At 40.5% G+C, this 26,043-nt stretch overlaps 4 protein-coding genes across 5 annotated transcripts; 3 read left to right on the top strand and 1 right to left on the bottom strand.

Moving 5' to 3' along the window:
* Positions 1–421: 421 nt before the first annotated feature.
* LOC131472840 (Golgi reassembly-stacking protein 1-like) lies at positions 422–8,409 on the bottom strand. Of its 2 annotated transcripts, XM_058650316.1 has the most exons (10): positions 8,121–8,409; positions 6,706–6,785; positions 4,415–4,495; positions 3,700–3,903; positions 2,919–3,005; positions 2,674–2,804; positions 2,426–2,564; positions 2,233–2,344; positions 2,006–2,122; positions 422–1,394 (listed from the first exon to the last, which is right to left on the bottom strand). In XM_058650316.1, the coding sequence occupies exons 2-10, from the start codon at positions 6,742–6,744 to the stop codon at positions 1,111–1,113; spliced, it is 1,194 nt and encodes a 397-aa protein (XP_058506299.1). In that variant the 5' UTR covers positions 6,745–6,785; positions 8,121–8,409; the 3' UTR covers positions 422–1,110. The 2 variants fall into 2 exon arrangements, with proteins under 2 accessions (XP_058506299.1, XP_058506290.1); XM_058650307.1 differs by lacking the exons at positions 6,706–6,785; positions 8,121–8,409 and adding an exon at positions 5,333–5,567.
* On the top strand, positions 8,009–11,492 carry LOC131472851 (elastase-1-like). Its single transcript, XM_058650328.1, has 8 exons — positions 8,009–8,165; positions 8,254–8,348; positions 8,449–8,555; positions 9,246–9,374; positions 9,497–9,633; positions 9,707–9,852; positions 11,166–11,315; positions 11,412–11,492. The coding sequence occupies exons 1-8, from the start codon at positions 8,108–8,110 to the stop codon at positions 11,427–11,429; spliced, it is 840 nt and encodes a 279-aa protein (XP_058506311.1). The 5' UTR covers positions 8,009–8,107; the 3' UTR covers positions 11,430–11,492.
* A 3,265-nt stretch (positions 11,493–14,757) lies between these two features.
* On the top strand, positions 14,758–18,094 carry LOC131459470 (elastase-1-like). Its single transcript, XM_058629344.1, has 8 exons — positions 14,758–14,886; positions 14,975–15,069; positions 15,170–15,276; positions 15,953–16,081; positions 16,201–16,337; positions 16,414–16,559; positions 17,768–17,917; positions 18,014–18,094. Exons 1-8 carry the CDS (start codon positions 14,829–14,831, stop codon positions 18,029–18,031), a joined length of 840 nt encoding a protein of 279 aa, XP_058485327.1. The 5' UTR covers positions 14,758–14,828; the 3' UTR covers positions 18,032–18,094.
* Positions 18,095–21,289: 3,195 nt separating this feature from the next.
* LOC131459478 (elastase-1-like) lies at positions 21,290–24,691 on the top strand. The gene is made up of 8 exons (XM_058629358.1): positions 21,290–21,490; positions 21,577–21,671; positions 21,772–21,878; positions 22,556–22,684; positions 22,814–22,950; positions 23,021–23,166; positions 24,362–24,511; positions 24,611–24,691. Exons 1-8 carry the CDS (start codon positions 21,433–21,435, stop codon positions 24,626–24,628), a joined length of 840 nt encoding a protein of 279 aa, XP_058485341.1. The 5' UTR covers positions 21,290–21,432; the 3' UTR covers positions 24,629–24,691.
* The last annotated feature ends 1,352 nt before the right edge of the window (positions 24,692–26,043 follow it).

The raw sequence follows: 26,043 nt of genomic DNA, 5'->3' as shown, positions 1-26,043 counted from the left end.
ATTTCACAGTGCAGTTCTTACTTGTCTGGAGGATTGTTACTGATTTGATTAATTTCCTTCATGTTGCTCATATTAAACAGATTATTGTCCACACAAGTCTTTTTTACACATTGAAATACCCATAAAGGTCAATAACAACTGGTTAAATCCAGGTTTTCGATTTCATTAAGCTGTGGAAAAGATTCTGTTTCTGCCTTAAAATGACTGATTGTGTTCTATGGGATTATATCTGACAGATTATGGCCAGCTCACTCCTTTTGTAAAGTGGTAAAACACCTGTAAAAGGCTAATAGAATAAAAAAAATGCAGTATTTCACTTGCCAAAAAATTAGCTCCCAAACGAAAATACTGACACTTTACTGCAGTAACGCACGTCTCCTAGAATAAAGACCATGACAGATGCAGGTTCATCTTTTTCTTTTTTTTCTTTTTTAATAAATATTTAAATATTTACACCCATCCATAAAAATCATAAACAATCAAATTTACTTAAAATCTACAAGTCAATCAAACGTGCTGTCATTCGCACCGATTCAAAGTCAAACATGAGACAAAAAGGCTTTAAATGGTTGATGCCTGAGATTAAAATCATATAAATATATATATATTAATTTTTTTTACGTGCACCCGGATCAAAATTCATCCCAAAAACTGAAAATACCCACATTTTAAAATTGTAAACAATAAAATCAAACAATGGATCTACGTGAACACCACCTCAAGCGTTTTAGAAGGTGATTATTGGAAGAGCATTATTCACCTTAGTCTTTTTTTTTTTTTGTGCAAATTGTGGTGACTTTTAACAGCGACTACTCAACTAAGGCTTCATTCTGCTCCATGTTGAGACACACACACACTAAAGTCTAAATTATACATTGATACATTCATATTGTTATAGCTTTCGACCAGCTCTCCACTCCAGTGTGCCGTCTTTCCTAAATGTGCAATTCAGCATGCAGCAGTGGCACTTGGATATAAATAAAACTCTTGTGAATCAAAAATAATTTCCAGTGAAGCAACTTACAATCACGTGAGGAAGCTTTTTCCGTATAATGTGCTCGTAATCGTCTATGCGTAATGAGATGAAAGGTAACTTATTCTCTGGGCATCTTAAGTGTCTGTAGCAGTAGCAGCAGCAGCCTCTGTCATCTCCTCCTCCTCCATGATACTGGCGGAGTGCGATGGTGCAGAGACAGTATCTTGCATACCTGGGTTATTTGTGTCACACAGGCTTTCTATGGCCACTTCAAGGACGACGGAGTCACCGTCTACCGGCTCTCGGCTCAGAGAGGTCGCAGTGATCGGGTCAACGGCAGGCTCCTGCTCAGTTTTCTGCATATCAGATTCTGCTTCCTGCGTCTCTGGAGATGAAGGTCTTAGGAACGATGAGGTATCTGTAAGGAAGGAAAGTGTAATCACTGTAACTGTCTGTTAAATTTAAACTAATGTCAAATAACGTTAATTAGGCCCATCAGCTACACGTGATTCTCTTTGTATTTTTCAGTAAAGCAGTAGTTCGCTCTCATGACATTTAGTAACATTCCCACGCAGCACAGGAAGTAGAGCTGCAACTAACGATTATTTCCATAATCGATTCATTCCATAAAATATCAGAAAACCTTACAAAAGTTGATCGGTGTTTGTCAAACCTGGAAATGATGATGACCAAAATGATTAACTTTTAATGATTTCTTTGTTATCCAGAGCAAAAACATTTAAGAAGCTTAAACAATCGTAAATTATGTTTTAATCATGAAAAAAGCTTCAAACCGATTAATCGATTATCAACATAGTTGTCGATTAATTTAGTAATCGATTAATAATCGATTTATCGATTAATTGTTTCAGCTCTAACAGGAAGTGATTTGTTTCATATCAAGACAGACGGAGGCAAGAGCAACGTTGCCTTAATAAAGTGAGACAGCAGCAAACAGGTTGGAGTTTGACTGAAAACACAACTAAAACATTTCATTGTGTCACTTATAGAGGTTGTACAGGTACTTACCCAAAAGAGACCGATCACCAGAGTCGTAATTATTAAACATGGAGCTCTGGCTTATGTCGATGTTGGAAACTATATCCGATAAGTCTGGAGTCACTGTTTCAGGGAGGTCAGAAATACCTGCAATTTGCATAAAAATGGGCGAATGTTTGGTGAGGAAAATACACATTCAAAGACGTACGTCAGACGCTGAGGGTTAAGTACATTTATGCTTTGTGAAATGTGATTACTTAGGTCAAGAGGTGGATGTGTGGGTGAGGTCAGCAACATTTCCTGCACTTCATTTTTAATCAAGTCTGCGTTGCTAATGCTGGGAGGGACACTTTCGGCCACAGAAGGCACCTAAAGAGAGAGAAAATCTGTGTTCACTTAAGTCTTCACCAGAGAATAAGTTAAGATAAACAAAGATATGATCATCTGTACCTCAGTGTGGTCACTTGCAACTGGCTCTTCACTGCTGACAGTGATAGTGGACTCCAAAACACTTTTATTCTGGTTGTTAGGTTGAATCGGACGAGTTGGGATCCTGTGCAAATATCCATAGCCGATCCCACAGCCCAAGCTGAGATATAACACAAAGACGGCATAGGTTATGCATGTTTATTGCATCTCTATAAAAGCGACACAGTGACACAAATGTGATAAATGCTTAATTATTTACCAAAGCCTACCTTCCTTCTCCTCCCCATGCGCCGTTGGGAGTCACCACAACCTCCCTGCATTGATCCGTGTTTGTGTTGTACACCAGCAGCTTCAGTGGCTTCCCCTCGCTGGCCTCAATCATTGAGAAGAAATCTTCAGACTGCATGGGTTACAAAATTTAATTTGAAACGTTGTAACACAATTTCTACGTGGGCAGATGTCTTTAAATATATTGATTTGTGTTGAACCAGAGCAGACCACAGGAAAAACGTACGTCTTGTAACACTTGGTCAGCTCCCACAATGAAGTCGTCATGTGCAATAAGGCCGGCCAGTGCCGCAGGAGAATTAGGTTCTAGATCCTGAATAGGAAAAGAATATTATGAGGACATTTTATTTAAAAATAAATAGATCGGTTAGTTTGTCATTAGGTCTCGGTCACACTTTCTGTGTGTCCAGAGCTCTGCTAAGGTCTGTGCGACTTAAAATCTGTCACCCTCCCTCTTCTATGTTGGTCCAAACGGACCCTATGTGGATAAATCTGAGCATTTCTTCAGTTTGATTTCTCAGGGACCGTATTCTGCATTGTACAAGTTCAATTGGTGGCTCACTTAAGTTTTGGTTAAAAGAAACCATGGAAGCAAATTGGAGAGCAATTTCCAGGTGAGAAATCGCCACTACTTAAATTGAATATGAGATTGAATCTACATGTATGGACACTAGATTGATGGTGACCCTCGTTTATGTATGAACCGAAATGCGGGCTTGTGATGTTAAGCAGAGTGAGGTAAATGTGAACCAGCCCTTATAACCGTTGAGCCAAAAATTAAATGGTAACAACGACCTCTTAATAAGAGTATGATGTTGAAAGTTCAAGTAAAATTGGGCATGAAATTGAAGTAGCTTTAGTTTGGCTACCTGCCACTCTTTTGCCTTCAGACTAACTAAAACAAATTGTGCTGCCTATTACCTCAGAGAAAACAGGTTGCTATTGCATTAAGGTCAGCAAAATGTCAATAGATAAAGATTAAACAAAGAGAGACAGATTTGACTTACCAGGACGTGCCACACGTTCTCATTGGCTCCTTCAAAGTTGCAGAAGCGGACACTGGCCCCCAGCAGGCCCTGACCACCCCACATGTTACTGGGCGTCACCTCCAGTTCCCTAACCCGCTGCGTCTTAGAGTTGTACACTTCGAGTCTGACCTCTTTTTCGACATTGGCCTTTAGAAGGTCTTTTAGCAAGTCGCTCTCTTTATTCTGGAGGAAACAGAGAGGTTTTGAACAACCCAGCTGAGAGAGAGCACAGATAACGGCAAACCAAATGACATGCACAGGAACATTAAAATTAGACTATGGCAGCAGACCTTTACCTTATGAGGCTATAATGAAGGTCTGATGTTTAAATGTTATAATAAGGAGACCATCAATTTGTTGTCATTGTCATAGGTTGTTTGGTTTTTGGTGAAACACAGCACAGAAGCATGCACAGAATAACATTCTACAACACACAAACTGTCTGAAAAGAAGTTAATAGGTGTTTAGTGTTGTCTTATAAGATAAACCACTTGCTGTGCTTAAAATACAACCGCTGACCCTCATCTAATGTATTAAACTCACAATTCACCTCATAAATGTAAGAATTTATTAATTCAAATCCCATCCAGATAAATCTGATGATTACCATTTAATAATATTTTTGGAATTTGGCCTGGGTACTTGTTAATTAAAGCACCTCGTCTTGAATTCAGAGTCACAAATGTCTACTTACCAGTCGGGTGTTTCCTATCGAGAGGATAAAGTCAAAAAACGGCTCCAGACCGGCCTTCAGAGCAGGTGAGTCCTTCTGAATCTGAAAGAATGGCAGTAAAAATAGTCAGAAACTTTGTGGCGATATTGGCTTCCATCACCATTACATTGCAATTAGGGTCAGCCAAATTCTCAGGGCTGAAAAAAATGAATCGACGACTACGTTTTCTGATTTGTCAACTTCTTAAATGTGAATATTTTTTTGGTTACATGGACAAAACAGGATTGTTTCCAGGTTTGAGAAACACTGATCCACATTTTCTGAAATATTATGGACCAAATGATTAATCAAGGAAATTAATCGATGGTGATAATAATCGTTAGTTGCAGCTCTACATATTATATCGAGTTTAAAAGGTGGGTGTCCACAATATAAAAAGTTTGGGACACACGTATAAGCATAAAGAATAAATACTGTAGCTATAGTCGCCCCCATGTGTCGATTTAAGAAACTGCAGCTGTCAGATTATCGTTGCTGTAAAACAATATTTCACAGCAGCAGATGTTCCCTCCTCATGATGATGAGCCTGACATGTAACCATGATCGGTGCTAGCATTAAACGGTGTTTTTCAGCGGTGTGAACTGAGCAGTTGTTACAGCAAACCGCGGTAACTTGGGTTTGTTCCAAATGCCACCTCATCATGGGCGGACGCTGTGAACCGCGGTCACTGTACGAGCGACTACAATTATATAGAATTACAATTACAGCCTGTCACTTATTAACAACCTACTACACTTGCTTCTTCTCACATAAATATAGCTACTCAGTTCAGTAAAGTTGGCAAAGGCATAAGACTGTGAGTGAGCAAAATGGGACACTCTGCAGCTGTGTGTGTGTGTGTGTGTGTGTGTGTAACCTTGCGTCACATCACAACTTACCCCGTGTACATGATATCCACTGTTACTTCCACCGTCCGACAAAAACGAGCTCTGCGGAAGCCCCATGGCCTTTAACGGTCACGTTTGACGAGCACTAACTCAATGTCACTGAGGTAGAGCCACGTTAGAAGGCATATTACTGGAAGCTACACGGCTACTGCTGCTGCTGCCTGCTTCAGGCTAAAGGCTAGCGCTAACAGCCGAGGACAGGCTGACACAGCAGCAGCAGGCGGCGCGCGCTGCTGACTGCACGGCTAGGCCAAACTAATAAATAAAGATGGCAGAAAAATCGATCTCAAGGATAACATCGAGCGATTCGGCTGCTCTCGACTTGACTCTGTGCTGTTGCCAGGAAACGGACAACAGTGGTTGTCATTTCATTCATGAAAAGTTGACGTTCCTCAGAGAGTAGTGAAATATTGGGACCACTATTTTTTTAATAAACGTTTACTTAAGTACAAGTAAAAGTACTTGTCTAAACTGCATATCTGACTATGCTTAAAATCAATAAAGAAATTGTTTAAAAAAAAAAAAGTACTTTAATACTTTAATTTACAAGTTACTTAGTTAATTTATACACACACATTATACACAGTTACCTTTAAACATTGTGAAAAACACATTATTTTGGTTGGAATCTGTCCCCTCATTTGGACACAAGTCTTATCTGTCCCGGCTGACCTTTAATCGCTCACCCACTACTGAGAACAAGCACCACATTTCCACGAAAAACTAAAAATAAGTACATTTTGGTACATGTATTTACATATTATTTTTAGATTTTATAAGAAATAAATGGTTTTGAATGAAGTCAAGTCTGGATTTAGTTTGAGACACTTATCGGGAGTAGAATGTGTGTTTGAGCCTTTCACCTGTGCATGAATACAGCTGCTCTCTTCTCACTATGATAAGATGTACAAGCTTTTGAGTGATATTCTTTCAATGTTTGATCACAACATGTTGCAGTGCAACAAAACATTCACCCACTCCTGACTGGTTATGTCCTGTTCGTAATTCACTAAACATTGTTGGGTTGTATTTATGTCTGGAAGGTGTTTGGTTGTATTTCTTAATTCAGCCAGTAGGTGGCAGAAGTTCCTCATGTCTACACTGAGAAGCGATCAGGCTTTGATGGACAGTGTTTCTGTGCTTTTCTTCACAGTTTCAGGAACATGTTGGTTATTTGATGGATTTTAAAATCCTAACACATTGAAGAAAAACTCCATTTGCCAAAGAGGCTTTCATGGGAATGTGTTTTGATGTGTTCAAGAAAACCACAAAGTTCTCCAAACATCAAGCATCGTCAAGGCTTTTGTCCAGACGAGAACTGAATTTTCTTTCATCGTGGCCAAATGTGAGCTGTATGCACTCACGAGTGTGACATTTCCTCCTTGTCTGGAATCTGCAGCCATATGTTGTGGTGGTCGTCAGGAGGCTCACAGCATGACATCACCTACACAGGACAGAGCGTGGCTGTTTTTCTCTTAACCATGGAGACCAGAAACCATAGATGAATTCCAGTGGTTACACAGAGAAGACAAAAAAAGTGTGAAGTGTACATTGTCTTTAATCTTATATGAATTATAATTATTCTGATATTTCAGACCAGTGAGTCAACCACAACTACAGTAACATAATTATAGTAATATTATTTAGTACTATTACAGCACCGGCCATTTACTGTCACTATGCTGTTATTTATTTGACAGCTGAAGTTGTTTCATTCAATCTTCAGGGTTAGATACTTTAAATACCAAAATAAATGCAGATCTATTATTTCAGTTGTTAGCAGTACGACAAAATGAGGATTTACAACATTGGGGGTTAATTTACAGTTCACATTTCACACAAAACATCGAAAGTTAAAGTTGAAATATTTTTTCACGACACAAGAACGAACCCCAACCGTGTTCAAAAACTAACTATGTAACTTTTACATTTTAAACAAGCTACTTTTTACTTTAACTTGAGTACTTAGGTCAAATGTTATCAAAATAGTGGTACTTTAACTTGAGTAGAATATTTCAGTACTCTTTCCACCTCTGGTAAAAAATAAAGCGTTCCATCGACCACTTCCTGTTGACCTCTTGCAGGGACGCTTTAAAGGGACGCGACTTGTAGGTTGGAAACAGCTGGAATACAAACGCACAAACTGTACAAGCTATAGCTCCATCTTGATCGGCTACAATTAGAAGCTTTTGCACACTTAATAAAACATTCATTCTGCCTCACAGGGAGGCCAGGGCCAATCCCAGCTGACACCGGGTTAGAGATTTGGGTTCTCTAAGAAACCCAGAGAAATCCTGTGTAACAATGCTCTAACATCAGTCACACCATAACACACGTACACTTTTTACACTTTGAGTATATGTAACCATTTAGACGTGCAGGTAGTGGAACATTTTCTTGTATTAACAGACTGTTGCTGGATCCAGACATTTATCTGGAAATAAATTTGTGTTTTCACAGGTGCTCTTTTCTCACTATGATAAGATAACTGGTTTTAAAATGTATTCCTATTTTAACGTAGATGTGAATACACTGACCCCACAACTACACATATACATATATATGTATGCTTTACTGTATATGTTTGCAGACTACGTGGAAAATAAATCTAAAATGACACTATTTTCTATAAAAACTCAGTGTACTTTAGATATTAAATGACACTTGTGTTGATTGTAGGTGTTGATGTTGGCAGATGTCTTGATGGTTGACTCATACATGCTGGAGTTGTCCCAGGCTCAAACTAATATAAATAGTTAACGGCAAATGTGTGCCTTACCCTGCTCCATCATGATTTGGCTCGTGCCTCTTTTGTCCTGCCTCGGTAAGTTTTCCAAGCACAACACCGCCACACTCTTCAACTCGCGTACTTTGTTGAAACACTGTGTGTGTTCCCTGTGTCTGCGTCACAGGGCTGATTTATGCCGAGGAATCTTTCAACCATAAGGTCCACAATGAGAGAGTCATAGGAGGCAACAATGCCAGTCCCAACACCTGGAAATGGCAGGTAAAATCAAACAAATGCAGCTGATTTAACAGTAGTTCTTCATAATTAAAATATGATGCTTTTCATGTTCTATGTTCTTTCTATCTCTGTGTCCTCTCAGGTCTCTCTCCAGTATGACTCGAGCAACCAGGACTCGTTTTACCACCTGTGTGGAGGCAGTCTTATTAGCAGCACGTTCGTCATGACTGCTGCCCACTGTATCATCAGGTTGGGGCCCTGAACTCTCTTAATATGCGGTATCGTGGTTTCACTTGCACGTTTGGGGCTGGGTCATGTCGTCAAAAACATTCATATTATCATTTAAAACAGTTTATTGGCACTGTGAGTCGACCACACCCGCATTAAAACGGACCTCAATAAACGGTGCACTCCCTGTGCAAATTATACTGTAATTTGCACAGGGAGTGCACCGTTTATACTGTGTATATTGTGTATAGTGAAGCTATTGTTGTATTTAATAGTCTTTATTTCCTCACCTTATTTCTACTTTTCTACCTTGCTGTGATTATTGGCTGCTGTAACACTGCAAATGTCCCCTTGTGGGACGAATAAAGGATTATCTTATTTTATAATGAAAGATTTTAGAAGTTTAGCCCCTGATTTAAATGCAAAGAAGCCAGATAATTGTGGTTAGAGCTGCAGCTAACGATTATATTTATAAATCGATAAATCTGTCGAGTGTTTTCTCGATTAATCGATTAATAATCGATAATTCGAGTCATTGTTTCAGCCCTAATTGTGGTTTTCAAGCACTTGTGTGTCAGTGTGTTTTTAAAGTGAATTAACATGACTGTGATATATAATGAACCTTGCCCAGCCCTAAGTTGCACATTTTGAACCTGAAACATCTAAAAGTCTATATTTATCTTGTGTTAATGTTTATGTCCCTGTCCCCAGTTTTGACGCTGGTCATTACCGTGTCGTGGTGGGCGAGTACAACCTGGACGAGTACGAGGGCAGCGAGCAGTTCGTACGCGTGGAGGCGATTGTTGTCCATCCTGGCTGGAACGGACAACTTGGCAATGGGTAAAATAACAACAACAACAAGAAAGACGATTTAGCCCAGCTGCTGAAAAAACAAACAAAAACACATGTTAAAGGGGTGTTTTTGTGTTTTGTTTACACTCTTCTGCATTCTCTTTCCTCAGAAATGATATTGCTCTCTTGAAACTGACCAGTCACATATATGACAACGGCTACGTGGCCATCGCCGAACTTCCCGCTCCAGGAGAGATGCTGCCTCATGATTTCAACTGTTATATCACCGGCTGGGGGCTCATGGACTGTAGGGATTGGCTTAGATTGGCACATTAATATACAATTAACAACAACAACATAAAATAATTTTTTCTTCACAGACTATGGGGGCGTTCCTTCCATCATGCAGGAGGCTCCCATCAGAGTGGTGGAGCATAAAGTCTGTTCATCGCCCAACTGGTGGGGCTCCATTGCCCTGAGGAGCATGGTGTGTGCTGGAGGGGACGGAGTCATATCAGGTTGCCAGGTAATCAGATGACCTCAACCTCACACGTAATATATACCTGTACATTCACGAGTTAACCTTCATATAACCAGGATAACCATCCCTATGGTAGGACTGCTCACCAGTTACAGTTCATTTAAAGTATTAAAGGGCGGTTTCACCCAACGAAGAATACACTTAAAATCGATTCGATTCGATTAAATTTGTCCAGTTTTTTTAATTTATTAATTAATTTATTAGTTTTTTTTATATCTTTTACTATAAAACTTGACGGAAACACGAGCACAGCAGGGCTTTTATTTTCTTTGAAGGAAGTGACTTTGACGTCGACTTTTTGTCAAATTGAAACTGAAGGAGTTCTTCTTTTTCCTCGAAATAAATCGCGTAGTCTGGTGAACATGAATCGAAAATTGAAAATGGGAGGAGCAAATAACTGCTCCGCCCCCCAAAAAAGAGTCTGGATCCTAACAAGTGTGCAGCCGTGGGAGGAGACGACTTCGTAAGCTGCTCACTCAGGAGGAGGTGGAAGTCCTTCACTGTGTGAAATGAGACTGTCTATTATTAGTTTTGATGGAGTCTCCGGTTAATGTTATTTTTCGTAAATATTTCATGTCACACTGGAGTAAAATGTGACGCGTTTCATACCGAGAGACACAAGGCAGAAATAAGACATTAATAGTTGAACAACAATATTATGTACGTCCACGCTATAATGATCGATTATTCACAGCAGACGATTTTGGACATGAAATATTAGCACATACACAGGTTTGACCAGGTCAAAGGTCAAATAAACCTGGTTCGGCTTCTTAAAACAAAAAATTCAATAATATGAAGAATCAGCTGAAATTGTTTGGATAAAAAGCTCTGATTTAATGATATCTAATTAAATCATGATCATATCTTATTTTTGTAATGTTATTTTTTGGGGGGTTTATTTGTTGTAATACAGTGTTACAAAAAGCGTGCAAAGACTTCTGGGATAGCCTCCGCTGTGAAGAACAAACAAAATGTGTCCTTCTAAAACGGGCACACGTTGCACGAGAAGGAGTCGATGATTTGCGTGCCAAATGGGACATGCCCACGGCGTGGCACTGTGACCCTTTTTCCACACTTCAGAGGATCCAGATCCTGAAATGATACATGGCCACAATGTTAGAGGAGTTTCCCCAAAATGGCCTAAAAATGTAAAGCAGGGAAGAAGGTAAACACAATCTAGAAGGTTGAAATTGTCGATTTCATGACAACATATCAGCTTCATCAGAAACAAATCTTGATAAAAGGGTCTGAATACACTGCACCATGGTTTCAAAGTGTCTTCTCCTGTGTCTCAGGGCGACTCCGGTGGACCCCTGAGCTGCCACACCAACGGAGCCTGGAGAGTCCACGGTGTGGTCAGCTACGGTCCGGCTGGTTACTGCAACCAGGTCACCAAACCCACCGTCTTCACCAGGGTGTCGTCCTTCATGGACTGGATCCGTGACGTAAGCCTCCTGCGACTTTTTTTTTTTTTGTAATCACCTGATTCAGAATCTGTTTCACTTGTTTAATTTCTCCTTTCATTTGTTTTACGTTTGCAGGTTTTGGGCAGTTATTAGACGGCAAACGGCCCGAGCTGTCAAATGACACGACAACGTTAATAAAGTCATGTGCATCTCAAAGATGCTTGTTGGTTGTAGTTCTTGATTCAGCCAGAGGGTGGAGAGAGTTCCTCATGTTTAGACTTTGATGGACAGGGTTTCAGGAACATGTTATGTGGTTATTTGATTGAAATCTCTGCTGTACTCAGTTTTAAAACACTCTGATTTACACATGAAGGGAAAACCCTATGAGACTGGACCTCCAAAGAGGCTCGAGCAGGAATGTGTTTTATTGTATTAAAGAAAAACCACAAAGTTCTCCAAACATCCGCTTCGAGGCTTTTGTCCAGACGAGGACTGGGATTTTTCTTCAGTGGTGAGCCGTATGCACTCACGTGTGTGACATTTCCTCCTCGTCTGGAATCTGCAGCCATATGTTGTGGTGGTCGTCAGGAGGCTCACAGCATGACATCACCTACAGCCGAGGAGAGCGCGGCTGTTTTTCTTTTCACCATGGAGACCAGAAACCATAGATGAATTCCAGTGGTTACACAGAGAAGACAAAAAAAGACAAGGTCATTTCCGTGTGAAGTGTACATTGTCTTTAGTTTTATATGAAATATAATGATTCTGGTATTTCAGACCAGTGAGTCAACCACAACTACAGTAACATAATTATAGGAATATTACTTAGTACTATTACAGGACCGGCCATTTACTGTCACTATGCTGTTATTTATGTGACAGCTGAAGTTGTTTCATTCAATCTTCAGGGTTAGATACTTTAAATACCAAAATAAATGCAGATCTATTATTTCAGTTGTTAGCAGTACGACGAAACGAGGATTTACAACATTGGGGGTTAATTTCTATATATATCGAAATATCGAAAGTTAAAGTTAAAATATTTTTTCCCGACACAAGAACGAACCGCAACCGTGTTCAAAAACTAACTATGTAACTTTTACATTTTAAACAAGCTACTTTTTACTTTAACTTGAGTACTTAGGTCAAATGTTATCAAAATAGTGGTACTTTAACTTGAGTAGAATATTTCAGTACTCTTTCCACCTCTGGTAAAAATAAAGCGTTCCATCGACCACTTCCTGTTGACCTCTTGCAGTCCTTTAAAGGGACGCGACTTGTAGGTTGGAAACAGCTGGAATACAAACGCACAAACTGTACAAGCTATAGCTCCATCTTGATCGGCTACAATTAGAAGCTTTTGCACACTTAATAAAACATTCATTCTGCCTCACAGGGAGGCCAGGGCCAATCCCAGCTGACACCGGGTTAGAGATTTGGGTTCTCCAGTCTGTCACGGACAGAAACCCAGAGAAATCATGTGTAACAATGCTCTAACATCAGTCACACCATAACACACGTACACTTTTTACACTTTGAGTATATGTAACCATTTAGACGTGCAGGTAGTGGAACATTTTCTTGTATTAACAGACTGTTGCTGGATCCAGACATTTATCTGTAAATAAATGTGTGTTTTCACAGGTGCTCTTTTCTCACTATGATAAGATAACTGGTTTTAAACTGTATTCCTATTTTAACGTAGATGTGAATACACTGACCCCACAACTACACATATACATATACAGTTAGGCCCAGAAATATTTGGACAGTGACTCAAGTTTTGTTATTTTAGCTGTTTACGAAAACATATTCAGGATACAAATATATAACACATATGGGCTTAAAGTGCAGACTCTCAGCTGTAATTTGAGAATATTCACATCCAAATCGGACCAAGGGTTTAGGAATTACAGCTCTCTAATACGTAGCCGCCTCTTTTTCAAGGGACCAAAAGTAATTGGACAATTGACTCAGAAGGCTGCAAAAAAAAAACAAACAAGGCTGCATGGGCTATTCCATCGTTAACTTGTCATCTATTAAGCAGTTAAAAGGTCTGGAGTTGATTCCAGGTGTGGTGTTTGCATTTGGAAGCTGTTGCTGTGAACACACAACATGTGGTCAAAGGAGCTCTCAATGGAGGTGAAACAGACCATCCTAAGGCTGAAAAAAAAGAAGAAATCCATCAGTGGCCAACCAAATCAACAGTTTGGTACAAAAAGAGTGCACTGGTGAGCTTGGGAACTCAAAAAGGCCTGGACGTCCACGGAAGACAACAGTGGTCGATGATCGCAGAATCCTTTTCATGGTGAAGAAAAACCCCTTCACAACATCCACTCAAGTGAAGAACACTCTCCAGGAAGTAGGTGTATCAATATCTAAGTCTACCATAAAGAGAAGACTTCATGAGAGTAAATACAAAGGATTCACCACAAGGTGCAAACCATTAATCAGCCTCAAAAATAGAAAGGCCAGAAATGACTTTGCCAAAAAACACCTGAAGAAGCCAGCCCAGTTCTGGAACAGCATTCTTTGGACAGATGAGACTAAGATCATGTGCCAGAATGATGGGAAGATGAAAGTTTGGAGAAGAATTGGAACAGCTCATGATCCAAAGCACACCACATCTTCTGTAAAACATGGTGGAGGCAGTGATGGCATGAGCATGCATGGCTTCCAATGGCACTGGGTCACTTGTGTTTATTGATGATGTGACAAAAGACAGAAGCAGCCGGATGAATTCTGAAGTGTATAGGGATATACTTTCTGCTCAGATTCAGCCAAATGCAGCAAAGTTGATCGGACGGCGCTTCACAGTACAGATGGACAATGATCCAAAACATACTGCAAGAGCAACCCAGGAGTTTTTTTAAAGCAAAGAAGTGGAATATTCTGCAATGGCCTAGTCAATCACCAGATCTCAACCCAATCGAGCATGCATTTCACTTGCTCAAGACAAAACTTAAGGCAGAAAGACCCACAAACAAGCAACAACTGAAGACAGCTGCAGTAAAGGCCTGGCAAAGCATCACAAAGGAGAAAACCCAGCGTTTGGTGATGTCCATGGGTTCCAGACTTCAGGCAGTCATTGCCTGCAAAGGATTCTCAACAAAATATTGAAAAGTAACATTTTACTTAGGGTTATGTTTATTTGTCCAATTACTTTGAGCCCCTGAAATGAGGAGTGTTTGTATAACAATAGCTACAATTCCTACATGTTTAATCATATATTTTTGTTCAACCCCATGAATTAAACCTTAAATTCTGCACTTCAATTCCATTGTAGTTTCATTTCAAATCCAATGTGGTGGCATTCAGAGCCTAAATCATGAAGATTGTGTCACTGTCCAAATATTTCTGGGCCTAACTGTATATGTATGCTTTACTGTATACTGTTTGCAGAGTACGTGGAACAGAAAAACTCAGTGTACTTTAGATATTAAATGACACTTGTGTTGATTGTAGGTGTTGATGTTGGCAGATGTCTTGACGGTTGACTCATACGTGCTGGAGTCGTCCCAGGCTCAAACTAATATAAATAGTTAACGGCAAATGTGCGCCTTACCCTGCTCCATCATGATTTGGCTCGTGCCTCTTCTGTCCTGCCTCGGTAAGTTTTCCAAGCACAACGCCGCCACACTCTTCAACTCGCGTACTTTGTTGAAACACTGTGTGTGTTCCCTGTGTCTGCGTCACAGGGCTGATTTATGCCGAGGAATCTTTCAACCATAAGGTCCACAATGAGAGAGTCGTAGGAGGCAACAATGCCAGTCCCAACACCTGGAAATGGCAGGTAAAATCAAACAAATGCAGCTGATTTAACAGTAGTTCTTCATAATTAAAATATGATGCTTTTCATGTTCTTTGTTCTTTCTATCTCTGTGTCCTCTCAGGTCTCTCTCCAGTATGACTCGAGCAACCAGCACTCGTTTTACCACCTGTGTGGAGGCAGTCTTATTACCAGCACGTTCGTCATGACTGCTGCCCACTGTATCATCAGGTTGGGGCCCTGAACTCTCTTAATATGCGGTATCTTGGTTTCACTTGCACGTTTGGTGCTGGGTCATGTCGCCAAAAACAATCATATTATCATTTAAAACAGTTTATTGGCACTGTGAGTCGACCACACCCGCATTAAAACGGACCTCAATCCCTGTGCAAATTACAGTCTAATTTGCACAGGGAGTGCACCGTTTATATTGTGTATAGTGAAGCTATTGTATTTAATAGTCTTAATTTCCTCACCTTATTTCTACTTTTCTACCTTGCTGTGATTGTTGGCTGCTGTAACACTGCAAATGTCCCCTTGTGGGACGAATAAAGGATTATCTTATTTTATAATGAAAGATTTTAGAAGTTTAGCCCCTGATTTAAATGCAAAGAAGCCAGATAATTGTGGTTAGAGCTGCAGCTAACGATTATATTTATAAATCGATAAATCTGTCGAGTATTTTCTCGATTAATCGATTTGTCAGAAAATGAGTAATCGATTAATAATTGATTATTCGAGTCATTGTTTCAGCCCTAATTGTGGTTTTCAAGCACTTGTTTTTAAAGTGCATTAACATGACTGTGATATATAATGAACCTTGCCCAGCCCTAAGTTGCACATTTTGAACCTGAAACATCTAAAAGTCTATATTTATCTGTGTTAATGTTTATGTCCCTGTCCCCAGTTTTGACGCTGGTCATTACCGTGTCGTGGTGGGCGAGTACAACCTGGACGAGTACGAGGGCAGCGAGCAGTTTGTAGGCGTGGAGACAATTGTTGTCCATCCTGGCTGGAATGGACAACTTGGCAATGGGTAAAATAACAACAACAAGAAAGACGATTTAGCCCAGCTGCTGAAAAAACAAACAAAAACACATGTTAAAGGGGTGTTTTTGTGTTTTGTTTACACTCTTCTGCATTCTCTTTCCTCAGAAATGATATTGCTCTCTTGAAACTGACCAGTCACATATATGAAAACGGCTACGTGGCCCTCGCCGACATTCCCGCTCCAGGAGAGACGCTGCCTCATGATTTCAGCTGTTTTATCACCGGCTGGGGGCTCATGGACTGTAGGGATTGGCTTAGATTGGCACATTAATATACAATTAACAACAACAACAACATAAAATCATTTTATCTTCACAGACAATGGGGGCGTTACTCCCATCATGCAGGAGGCTCTCATCAAAGTGGTGGAGCATAAAGTCTGTTCATTGCCCAACTGGTGGGGCGCCATTGCCCTGAGGAGCATGGTGTGTGCTGGAGGGGACGAAGTCATATCAGGTTGCCAGGTAATCAGATGACCTCAACCTCACACGTAATATATACCTGTACATTCACGAGTTAACCTTCATATAAACCAGGACAACCATCCATGTGGTAGGACTTCTCACCAGTTATTTTTATATCTTTTACTATAAAACTTGTCGGAAACACACTAACGAGCACAGCAGGGCTTTTATTTTCTTTGAAGGAAGTGACTTTGACGTCGACTTTATGTCAAATTGAAACTGAAGGAGTTCTTCTAATTTTTCCTCGAAATAAATCGCGTAGTTTGGTGAACATGAATCGTAAATTGAAAATGGGAGGAGCAAATAACTGCTCCGCCCCCCAAAAAAGAGTCTGGATCCTAACAAGTGTGCAGCAGAGGGAGGAGACGACTTCGTAGGCTGCTCACTCAGGAGGAGGTGGAAGCCCTTCGCTGTGTGAAATGAGACTGTCTATTATTAGTTTTGATGGAGCCTCCGGTTAATGTTATTTTTTGTAAATATTTCATGTCACACTGGAGTAAAATGTGACGCGTTTCATACCGAGAGACACAAGGCAGAAATAAGACATTAATAGTTGAACAACAATATTATGTACGTCCACGCTATAATGATCGATTATTCACAGCAGACGATTTTGGACTTGAAATATTAGCACATACACAGGTTTGACCAGGTCAAAGGTCAAATAAACCTGGTTCGGCTTCTTAAAACAAAAAATTCAATAATATGAAGAATCAGCTGAAATTGTTTGGATAAAAAGCTCTGATTTAATGATATCTAATTAAATCATGATCATATCTTATTTTTGTAATGTTATTTTTTGGGGGGTTTATTTGTTGTAATACAGTGTTACAAAAAGCGTGCAAAGACTTCTGGGATAGCCTCCGCTGTGAAGAACAAACAAAATGTGTCCTTCTAAAACGGGCACACGTTGCACGAGAAGGAGTCGATGATTTGCGTGCCAAATGGGACATGCCCACGGCGTGGCACTGTGACCCTTTTTCCACACTTCAGAGGATCCAGATCCTGAAATGATACATGGCCACAATGTTAGAGGAGTTTCCCCAAAATGGCCTAAAAATGTAAAGCAGGGAAGAAGGTAAACACAATCTAGAAGGTTGAAATTGTCGATTTCATGACAACATATCAGCTTCATCAGAAACAAATCTTGATAAAAGGGTCTGAATACACTGCACCATGGTTTCAAAGTGTCTTCTCCTGTGTCTCAGGGCGACTCCGGTGGACCCCTGAGCTGCCACACCAACGGAGCCTGGAGAGTCCACGGTGTGGTCAGCTACGGTCCGGCTGGTTACTGCAACCAGGTCACCAAACCCACCGTCTTCACCAGGGTGTCGTCCTTCATGGACTGGATCCGTGACGTAAGCCTCCTGCGACTTTTTTTTTTTTTGTAATCACCTGATTCAGAATCTGTTTCACTTGTTTAATTTCTCCTTTCATTTGTTTTACGTTTGCAGGTTTTGGGCAGTTATTAGACGGCAAACGGCCCGAGCTGTCAAATGACACGACAACGTTAATAAAGTCATGTGCATCTCAAAGATGCTTGTTGGTTGTAGTTCTTGATTCAGCCAGAGGGTGGAGAGAGTTCCTCATGTTTAGACTTTGATGGACAGGGTTTCAGGAACATGTTATGTGGTTATTTGATTGAAATCTCTGCTGTACTCAGTTTTAAAACACTCTGATTTACACATGAAGGGAAAACCCTATGAGACTGGACCTCCAAAGAGGCTCGAGCAGGAATGTGTTTTATTGTATTAAAGAAAAACCACAAAGTTCTCCAAACATCCGCTTCGAGGCTTTTGTCCAGACGAGGACTGGGATTTTTCTTCAGTGGTGAGCCGTATGCACTCACGTGTGTGACATTTCCTCCTCGTCTGGAATCTGCAGCCATATGTTGTGGTGGTCGTCAGGAGGCTCACAGCATGACATCACCTACAGCCGAGGAGAGCGCGGCTGTTTTTCTTTTCACCATGGAGACCAGAAACCATAGATGAATTCCAGTGGTTACACAGAGAAGACAAAAAAAGACAAGGTCATTTCCGTGTGAAGTGTACATTGTCTTTAGTTTTATATGAAATATAATGATTCTGGTATTTCAGACCAGTGAGTCAACCACAACTACAGTAACATAATTATAGGAATATTACTTAGTACTATTACAGGACCGGCCATTTACTGTCACTATGCTGTTATTTATGTGACAGCTGAAGTTGTTTCATTCAATCTTCAGGGTTAGATACTTTAAATACCAAAATAAATGCAGATCTATTATTTCAGTTGTTAGCAGTACGACGAAACGAGGATTTACAACATTGGGGGTTAATTTCTATATATATCGAAATATCGAAAGTTAAAGTTAAAATATTTTTTCCCGACACAAGAACGAACCGCAACCGTGTTCAAAAACTAACTATGTAACTTTTACATTTTAAACAAGCTACTTTTTACTTTAACTTGAGTACTTAGGTCAAATGTTATCAAAATAGTGGTACTTTAACTTGAGTAGAATATTTCAGTACTCTTTCCACCTCTGGTAAAAATAAAGCGTTCCATCGACCACTTCCTGTTGACCTCTTGCAGTCCTTTAAAGGGACGCGACTTGTAGGTTGGAAACAGCTGGAATACAAACGCACAAACTGTACAAGCTATAGCTCCATCTTGATCGGCTACAATTAGAAGCTTTTGCACACTTAATAAAACATTCATTCTGCCTCACAGGGAGGCCAGGGCCAATCCCAGCTGACACCGGGTTAGAGATTTGGGTTCTCCAGTCTGTCACGGACAGAAACCCAGAGAAATCATGTGTAACAATGCTCTAACATCAGTCACACCATAACACACGTACACTTTTTACACTTTGAGTATATGTAACCATTTAGACGTGCAGGTAGTGGAACATTTTCTTGTATTAACAGACTGTTGCTGGATCCAGACATTTATCTGTAAATAAATGTGTGTTTTCACAGGTGCTCTTTTCTCACTATGATAAGATAACTGGTTTTAAACTGTATTCCTATTTTAACGTAGATGTGAATACACTGACCCCACAACTACACATATACATATACAGTTAGGCCCAGAAATATTTGGACAGTGACTCAAGTTTTGTTATTTTAGCTGTTTACGAAAACATATTCAGGATACAAATATATAACACATATGGGCTTAAAGTGCAGACTCTCAGCTGTAATTTGAGAGTATTCACATCCAAATCGGACCAAGGGTTTAGGAATTACAGCTCTCTAATACGTAGCCGCCTCTTTTTCAAGGGACCAAAAGTAATTGGACAATTGACTCAGAAGGCTACAAAAAAAAAAAAACAAGGCTGCATGGGCTATTCCATCGTTAACCTGTCATCAATTAAGCAGTTAAAAGGTCTGGAGTTGATTCCAGGTGTGGTGTTTGCATTTGGAAGCTGTTGCTGTGAACACACAACATGTGGTCAAAGGAGCTCTCAATGGAGGTGAAACAGACCATCCTAAGGCTGAAAAAAAAGAAGAAATCCATCAGTGGCCAACCAAATCAACAGTTTGGTACAAAAAGAGTGCACTGGTGAGCTTGGGAACTCAAAAAGGCCTGGACGTCCACGGAAGACAACAGTGGTCGATGATCGCAGAATCCTTTTCATGGTGAAGGAAAAACCCCTTCACAACATCCACTCAAGTGAAGAACACTCTCCAGGAAGTAGGTGTATCAATATGTAAGTCTACCATAAAGAGAAGACTTCATGAAAGTAAATACAAAGGATTCACCACAAGGTGCAAACCCTTAATCAGCCTCAAAAATAGAAAGGCCAGAAATGACTTTGCCAAAAAACACCTGAAGAAGCCAGCCCAGTTCTGGAACAGCGTTCTTTGGACAGATGAGACTAAGATCATGTACCAGAATGATGGGAAGATGAAAGTTTGGAGAAGAATTGGAACAGCTCATGATCCAAAGCACACCACATCTTCTGTAAAACATGGTGGAGGCAGTGATGGCATGAGCATGCGTGGCTTCCAATGGCACTGGGTCACTTGTGTTTATTGATGATGTGACAAAAGACAGAAGCAGCCGGATGAATTCTGAAGTGTATAGGGATATACTTTCTGCTCAGATTCAGCCAAATGCAGCAAAGTTGATCGGACAGCGCTTCACAGTACAGATGGACAATGATCCAAAAATACTGCAAGAGCAACCCAGGAGTTTTTTTAAAGCAAAGAAGTGTAATATTCTGCAATGGCCTAGTCAATCACCAGATCTCAACCCAATCGAGCATGCATTTCACTTGCTCAAGACAAAACTTAAGGCAGAAAGACCCACAAACAAGCAACAACTGAAGACAGCTGCAGTAAAGGCCTGGCAAAGCATCACAAAGGAGAAAACCCAGCGTTTGGTGATGTCCATGGGTTCCAGACTTCAGGCAGTCATTGCCTGCAAAGGATTCTCAACAAAATATTGAAAAGTAACATTTTACTTAGGGTTATGTTTATTTGTCCAATTACTTTTGAGCCCCTGAAATGAGGAGTGTTTGTATAACAATAGCTACAATTCCTACATGTTCAATCATATATTTTTGTTCAACCCCTTGAATTAAACCTTAAATTCTGCACTTCAATTCCATTGTAGTTGTTTCATTTCAAATCCAATGTGGTGGCATTCAGAGCCTAAATCATGAAGATTGTGTCACTGTCCAAATATTTCTGGGCCTAACTGTATATGTATGCTTTACTGTATATGTTTGCAGAGTACGTGGAACAGAAAAACTCAGTGTACTTTAGATATTAAATGACACTTGTGTTGATTGTAGGTGTTGATGTTGGCAGATGTCTTGACGGTTGACTCATACGTGCTGGAGTCGTCCCAGGCTCAAACTAATATAAATAGTTAACGACAAATGTGCGCCTTACCCTGCTCCATCATGATTTGGCTCGTGCCTCTTCTGTCCTGCCTCGGTAAGTTTTCCAAGCACAACGCCGCCACACTCTTCAACTCGCGTACTTTGTTGAAACACTGTGTGTTCCCTGTGTCTGCGTCACAGGGCTGATTTATGCCGAGGAATCTTTCAACCATAAGGTCCACAATGAGAGAGTCGTAGGAGGCAACAATGCCAGTCCCAACACCTGGAAATGGCAGGTAAAATCAAACAAATGCAGCTGATTTAACAGTAGTTCTTCATAATTAAAATATGATGCTTTTCATGTTCTTTGTTCTTTCTATCTCTGTGTCCTCTCAGGTCTCTCTCCAGTATGACTCGAGCAACCAGCACTCGTTTTACCACTTGTGTGGAGGCAGTCTTATTACCAGCACGTTCGTCATGACTGCTGCCCACTGTATCATCAGGTTGGGGCCCTGAACTCTCTTAATATGCGGTATCTTGGTTTCACTTGCACGTTTGGTGCTGGGTCATGTCGCCAAAAACAATCATATTATCATTTAAAACAGTTTATTGGCACTGTGAGTCGACCACACCCGCATTAAAACGGACCTCAATCCCTGTGCAAATTACAGTCTAATTTGCACAGGGAGTGCACCGTTTATATTGTGTATAGTGAAGCTATTGTATTTAATAGTCTTAATTTCCTCACCTTATTTCTACTTTTCTACCTTGCTGTGATTGTTGGCTGCTGTAACACTGCAAATGTCCCCTTGTGGGACGAATAAAGGATTATCTTATTTTATAATGAAAGATTTTAGAAGTTTAGCCCCTGATTTAAATGCAAAGAAGCCAGATAATTGTGGTTAGAGCTGCAGCTAACGATTCTATTTATAAATCGATAAACCTGTCGAGTATTTTCTCGATTAATCGGTTTGTCAGAAAATGAGTAATCGATTAATAATTGATTATTCGAGTCATTGTTTCAGCCCTAATTGTGGTTTTCAAGCACTTGTTTTTAAAGTGCATTAACATGACTGTGATATATAATGAACCTTGCCCAGCCCTAAGTTGCACATTTTGAACCTGAAACATCTAAAAGTCTATATTTATCTTGTGTTAATGTTTATGTCCCTGTCCCCAGTTTTGACGCTGGTCATTACCTTGTCGTGGTGGGCGAGTACAACCTGGACGAGTACGAGGGCAGCGAGCAGCTCGTAGGCGTGAAGACAATTGTTGTCCATCCTGGCTGGAATGGACAACTTGGCAATGGGTAAAATAACAACAACAAGAAAGACGATTTAGCCCAGCTGCTAAAAAAAAAAAAAAAAAAAAAAAAAAACACATGTTAAAGGGGTGTTTTTGTGTTTTGTTTACACTCTTCTGCATTCTCTTTCCTCAGAAATGATATTGCTCTCTTGAAACTGACCAGTCACATATATGACAACGGCTACGTGGCCCTCGCCGTCCTTCCCGCTCCAGGAGAGACGCTGCCTCATGATTTCAGCTGTTATGTCACCGGCTGGGGGCTCATGGACTGTAGGGATTGGCTTAGATTGGCACATTAATATACAATTAACAACAACATAAAATCATTTTATCTTCACAGACTATGGGGGCGTTCCTCCCATCATGCAGGAGGCTCTCATCAAAGTGGTGGAGCATAAAGTCTGTTCATCGCCCGACTGGTGGGGCGCCATTGCCCTGAGGAGCATGGTGTGTGCTGGAGGGGACGAAGTCATATCAGGTTGCCAGGTAATCAGATGACCTCAACCTCACACGTAATATATACCTGTACATTCACGAGTTAACCTTCATATAAACCAGGACAACCATCCCTGTGGTAGGACTGCTCACCAGTTATTTTTATATCTTTTACTATAAAACTTGTCGGAAACACACTAACGAGCACAGCAGGGCTTTTATTTTCTTTGAAGGAAGTGACTTTGACGTCGACTTTATGTCAAATTGAAACTGAAGGAGTTCTTCTAATTTTTCCTCGAAATAAATCGCGTAGTTTGGTGAACATGAATCGAAAATTGAAAATGGGAGGAGCAAATAACTGCTCCGCCCCCCAAAAAAGAGTCTGGAGCCTAACAAGTGTGCAGCTGAGGGAGGAGACGACTTCGTAGGCTGCTCACTCAGGAGGAGGTGGAAGTCCTTCGCTGTGTGAAATGAGACTGTCTATTATTAGTTTTGATGGAGTCTCCGGTTAATGTTATTTTTTGTAAATATTTCATGTCACACTGGAGTAAAATGTGACGCGTTTCATACCGAGAGACACAAGGCAGAAATAAGACATTAATAGTTGAACAACAATATTATGTACGTCCACGCTATAATGATCGATTATTCACAGCAGACGATTTTGGACATGAAATATTAGCACATACACAGGTTTGACCAGGTCAAAGGTCAAATAAACCTGGTTCAGCTTCTTAAAACAAAAAATTCAATAATATGAAGAATCAGCTGAAATTGTTTGGATTAAAAGCTCTGATTTAATGATATCTAATTAAATCATGATCATATCTTATTTTTGTAATGTTATTTTTTGGGGGGTTTATTTGTTGTAATACAGTGTTACAAAAAGCATGCAAAGACTTCTGGGATAGCCTCCGCTGTGAAGGACACACAAAATGTGTCCTTCAAAAACGGGCACACGCCGCACGAGAAGGAGGTGCCAATTGGGACATGCCCACGGTGTGGCACTGTGACCCTTTTTCCACACTTCAGAGGATCCAGATCCTGAAATGATACATGGCCACAATGTTAGAGGAGTTTCCCCAAAATGGCCTAAAATGTAAAGCAGGGAAGAAGGTAAACACAATCTAGAAGGTTGAAATTGTCGATTTCATGACAACATATCAGCTTCATCAGAAACAAACCTTGATAAAAGGGTCTGAATACACTGTACCATGGTTTCAAAGTGTCTTCTCGTGTGTCTCAGGCCGACTCCGGTGGACCCCTGAGCTGCCACACCAACGGAGCCTGGAGAGTCCACGGTGTGGTCAGCTACGGTCCGTCTGGTTACTGCAACCAGGTCACCAAACCCACCGTCTTCACCAGGGTGTCGTCCTTCATGGACTGGATCGGTGACGTAAGCCTCCTGCGACTTTTTCTTTTTTTTTTGTAATCACCTGATTCAGAATCTGTTTCACTTGTTTAATTTCTCCTTTCATTTTTTTTTCGTTTGCAGGTTTTGGGCAGTTATTAGACGGCAAACGGCCCGAGCTGTCAAATGACACGCCGACGTTAATAAAGTCATGTGCATCTCAAAGATGCTTGTTGGTTGTAGTTCTTGATTCAGCCAGAGGGTGGAGAGAGTTCCTCATGTTTAGACTTTGATGGACAGGGTTTCAGGAACATGTTATGTGGTTATTTGATTGGATTCTCTGCTGTGCTCAGTTTTAAAACACTCTGATTTACACATGAAGGGAAAACCCTATGAGACTGGACCTCCAAAGAGGCTCGAGCAGGAATGTGTTTTATTGTATTAAAGACAAACCACAAAGTTCTCCAAACATCCACTTCGAGGCTTTTGTCCAGACGAGGACTGGGATTTTTCTTCAGTCGTGAGCTGTATGCACTCACGTGTGTGACATTTCCTCCTCGTCTGGAATCTGCAGCCATATGTTGTGGTGGTCGTCAGGAGGCTCACAGCATGACATCACCTACAGTCGAGGAGAGCGCGGCTGTTTTTCTTTTCACCATGGAGACCAGAAACCATAGATGAATTCCAGCGGTTACACAGAGAAGACAAAAAAAACAAAACAAGGGCCAGTTCTATGTGAACTGTATATTGTCTTTAACTTTATAGAGAAGACAATGGTCTCGCTGTTTCAGACCAGTTAGTCTGTACAGGAAAATAAAGCAACTCTGTGGGCCTTTTATTCTAAACTTCACTAATGCAGAAGAGTTCATATTTATTGTTCTATACGTTTCATCGTCAGTTGGAGACGCTATTTATTCTTCACATGTAGGCGATTCATACCAGAACAACAAAAGAACAAAATAAAAGTTTAATTAAATGATATCTCGTCTCAAAGACGTTAAACGATCCAACCTATAGCTCAAATTTAGCCAGTGTGACACTTACACTGCCTTACCTGCTCTGTTAGAGATTGTCCTGTAAAAAAAAACAAGAACTTGCAGCAGGATTGCTATTATTCAATGGTAAAATTAACATTATTTTCCAGTTTTCTGCTGTTAATGAAAAAGACTAGTACTGAATTAGGTCTCATATCATTGATTAAAGGTTATAATACTGTACACTTTCCTGGTTGACAGTCTTCACACAATCTCCGGCCAAAGTTGCACGGACAGAATTCAAACCACAACTATAGCAAGTGTTTGTGAACAAAGGACCGAGTCAAAACCACTGATTTCCATGACTTTCAAACGTGTTATTTACCGTATAAGACAAACAGAATTACTTAAAAACTGCACCAGTTCAGCCAAAGTTCAAACCTCTGTGTGTGTGTAGTTTCATGAATATAAATCCAAGAACAGAATGAATACAAGGTGTGCATTAAGATACCCATCCATCCATCATCTACGGCTTAATCCTCTACACGAGGGTCGCACTGGTGCCAATGTGAACGGCGGGGTCAATTCAGAGCGTCTAATCCC

The sequence above is a fragment of the Solea solea genome, chromosome 1 (genome assembly GCF_958295425.1).
Source record: "Solea solea chromosome 1, fSolSol10.1, whole genome shotgun sequence".
Classification (NCBI taxonomy): Eukaryota; Metazoa; Chordata; class Actinopteri; order Pleuronectiformes; family Soleidae; genus Solea; species Solea solea.
The sequence above is the reverse complement of the archived record's forward strand: the minus strand, read 5'-3'. Positions and strand labels throughout refer to the sequence as shown.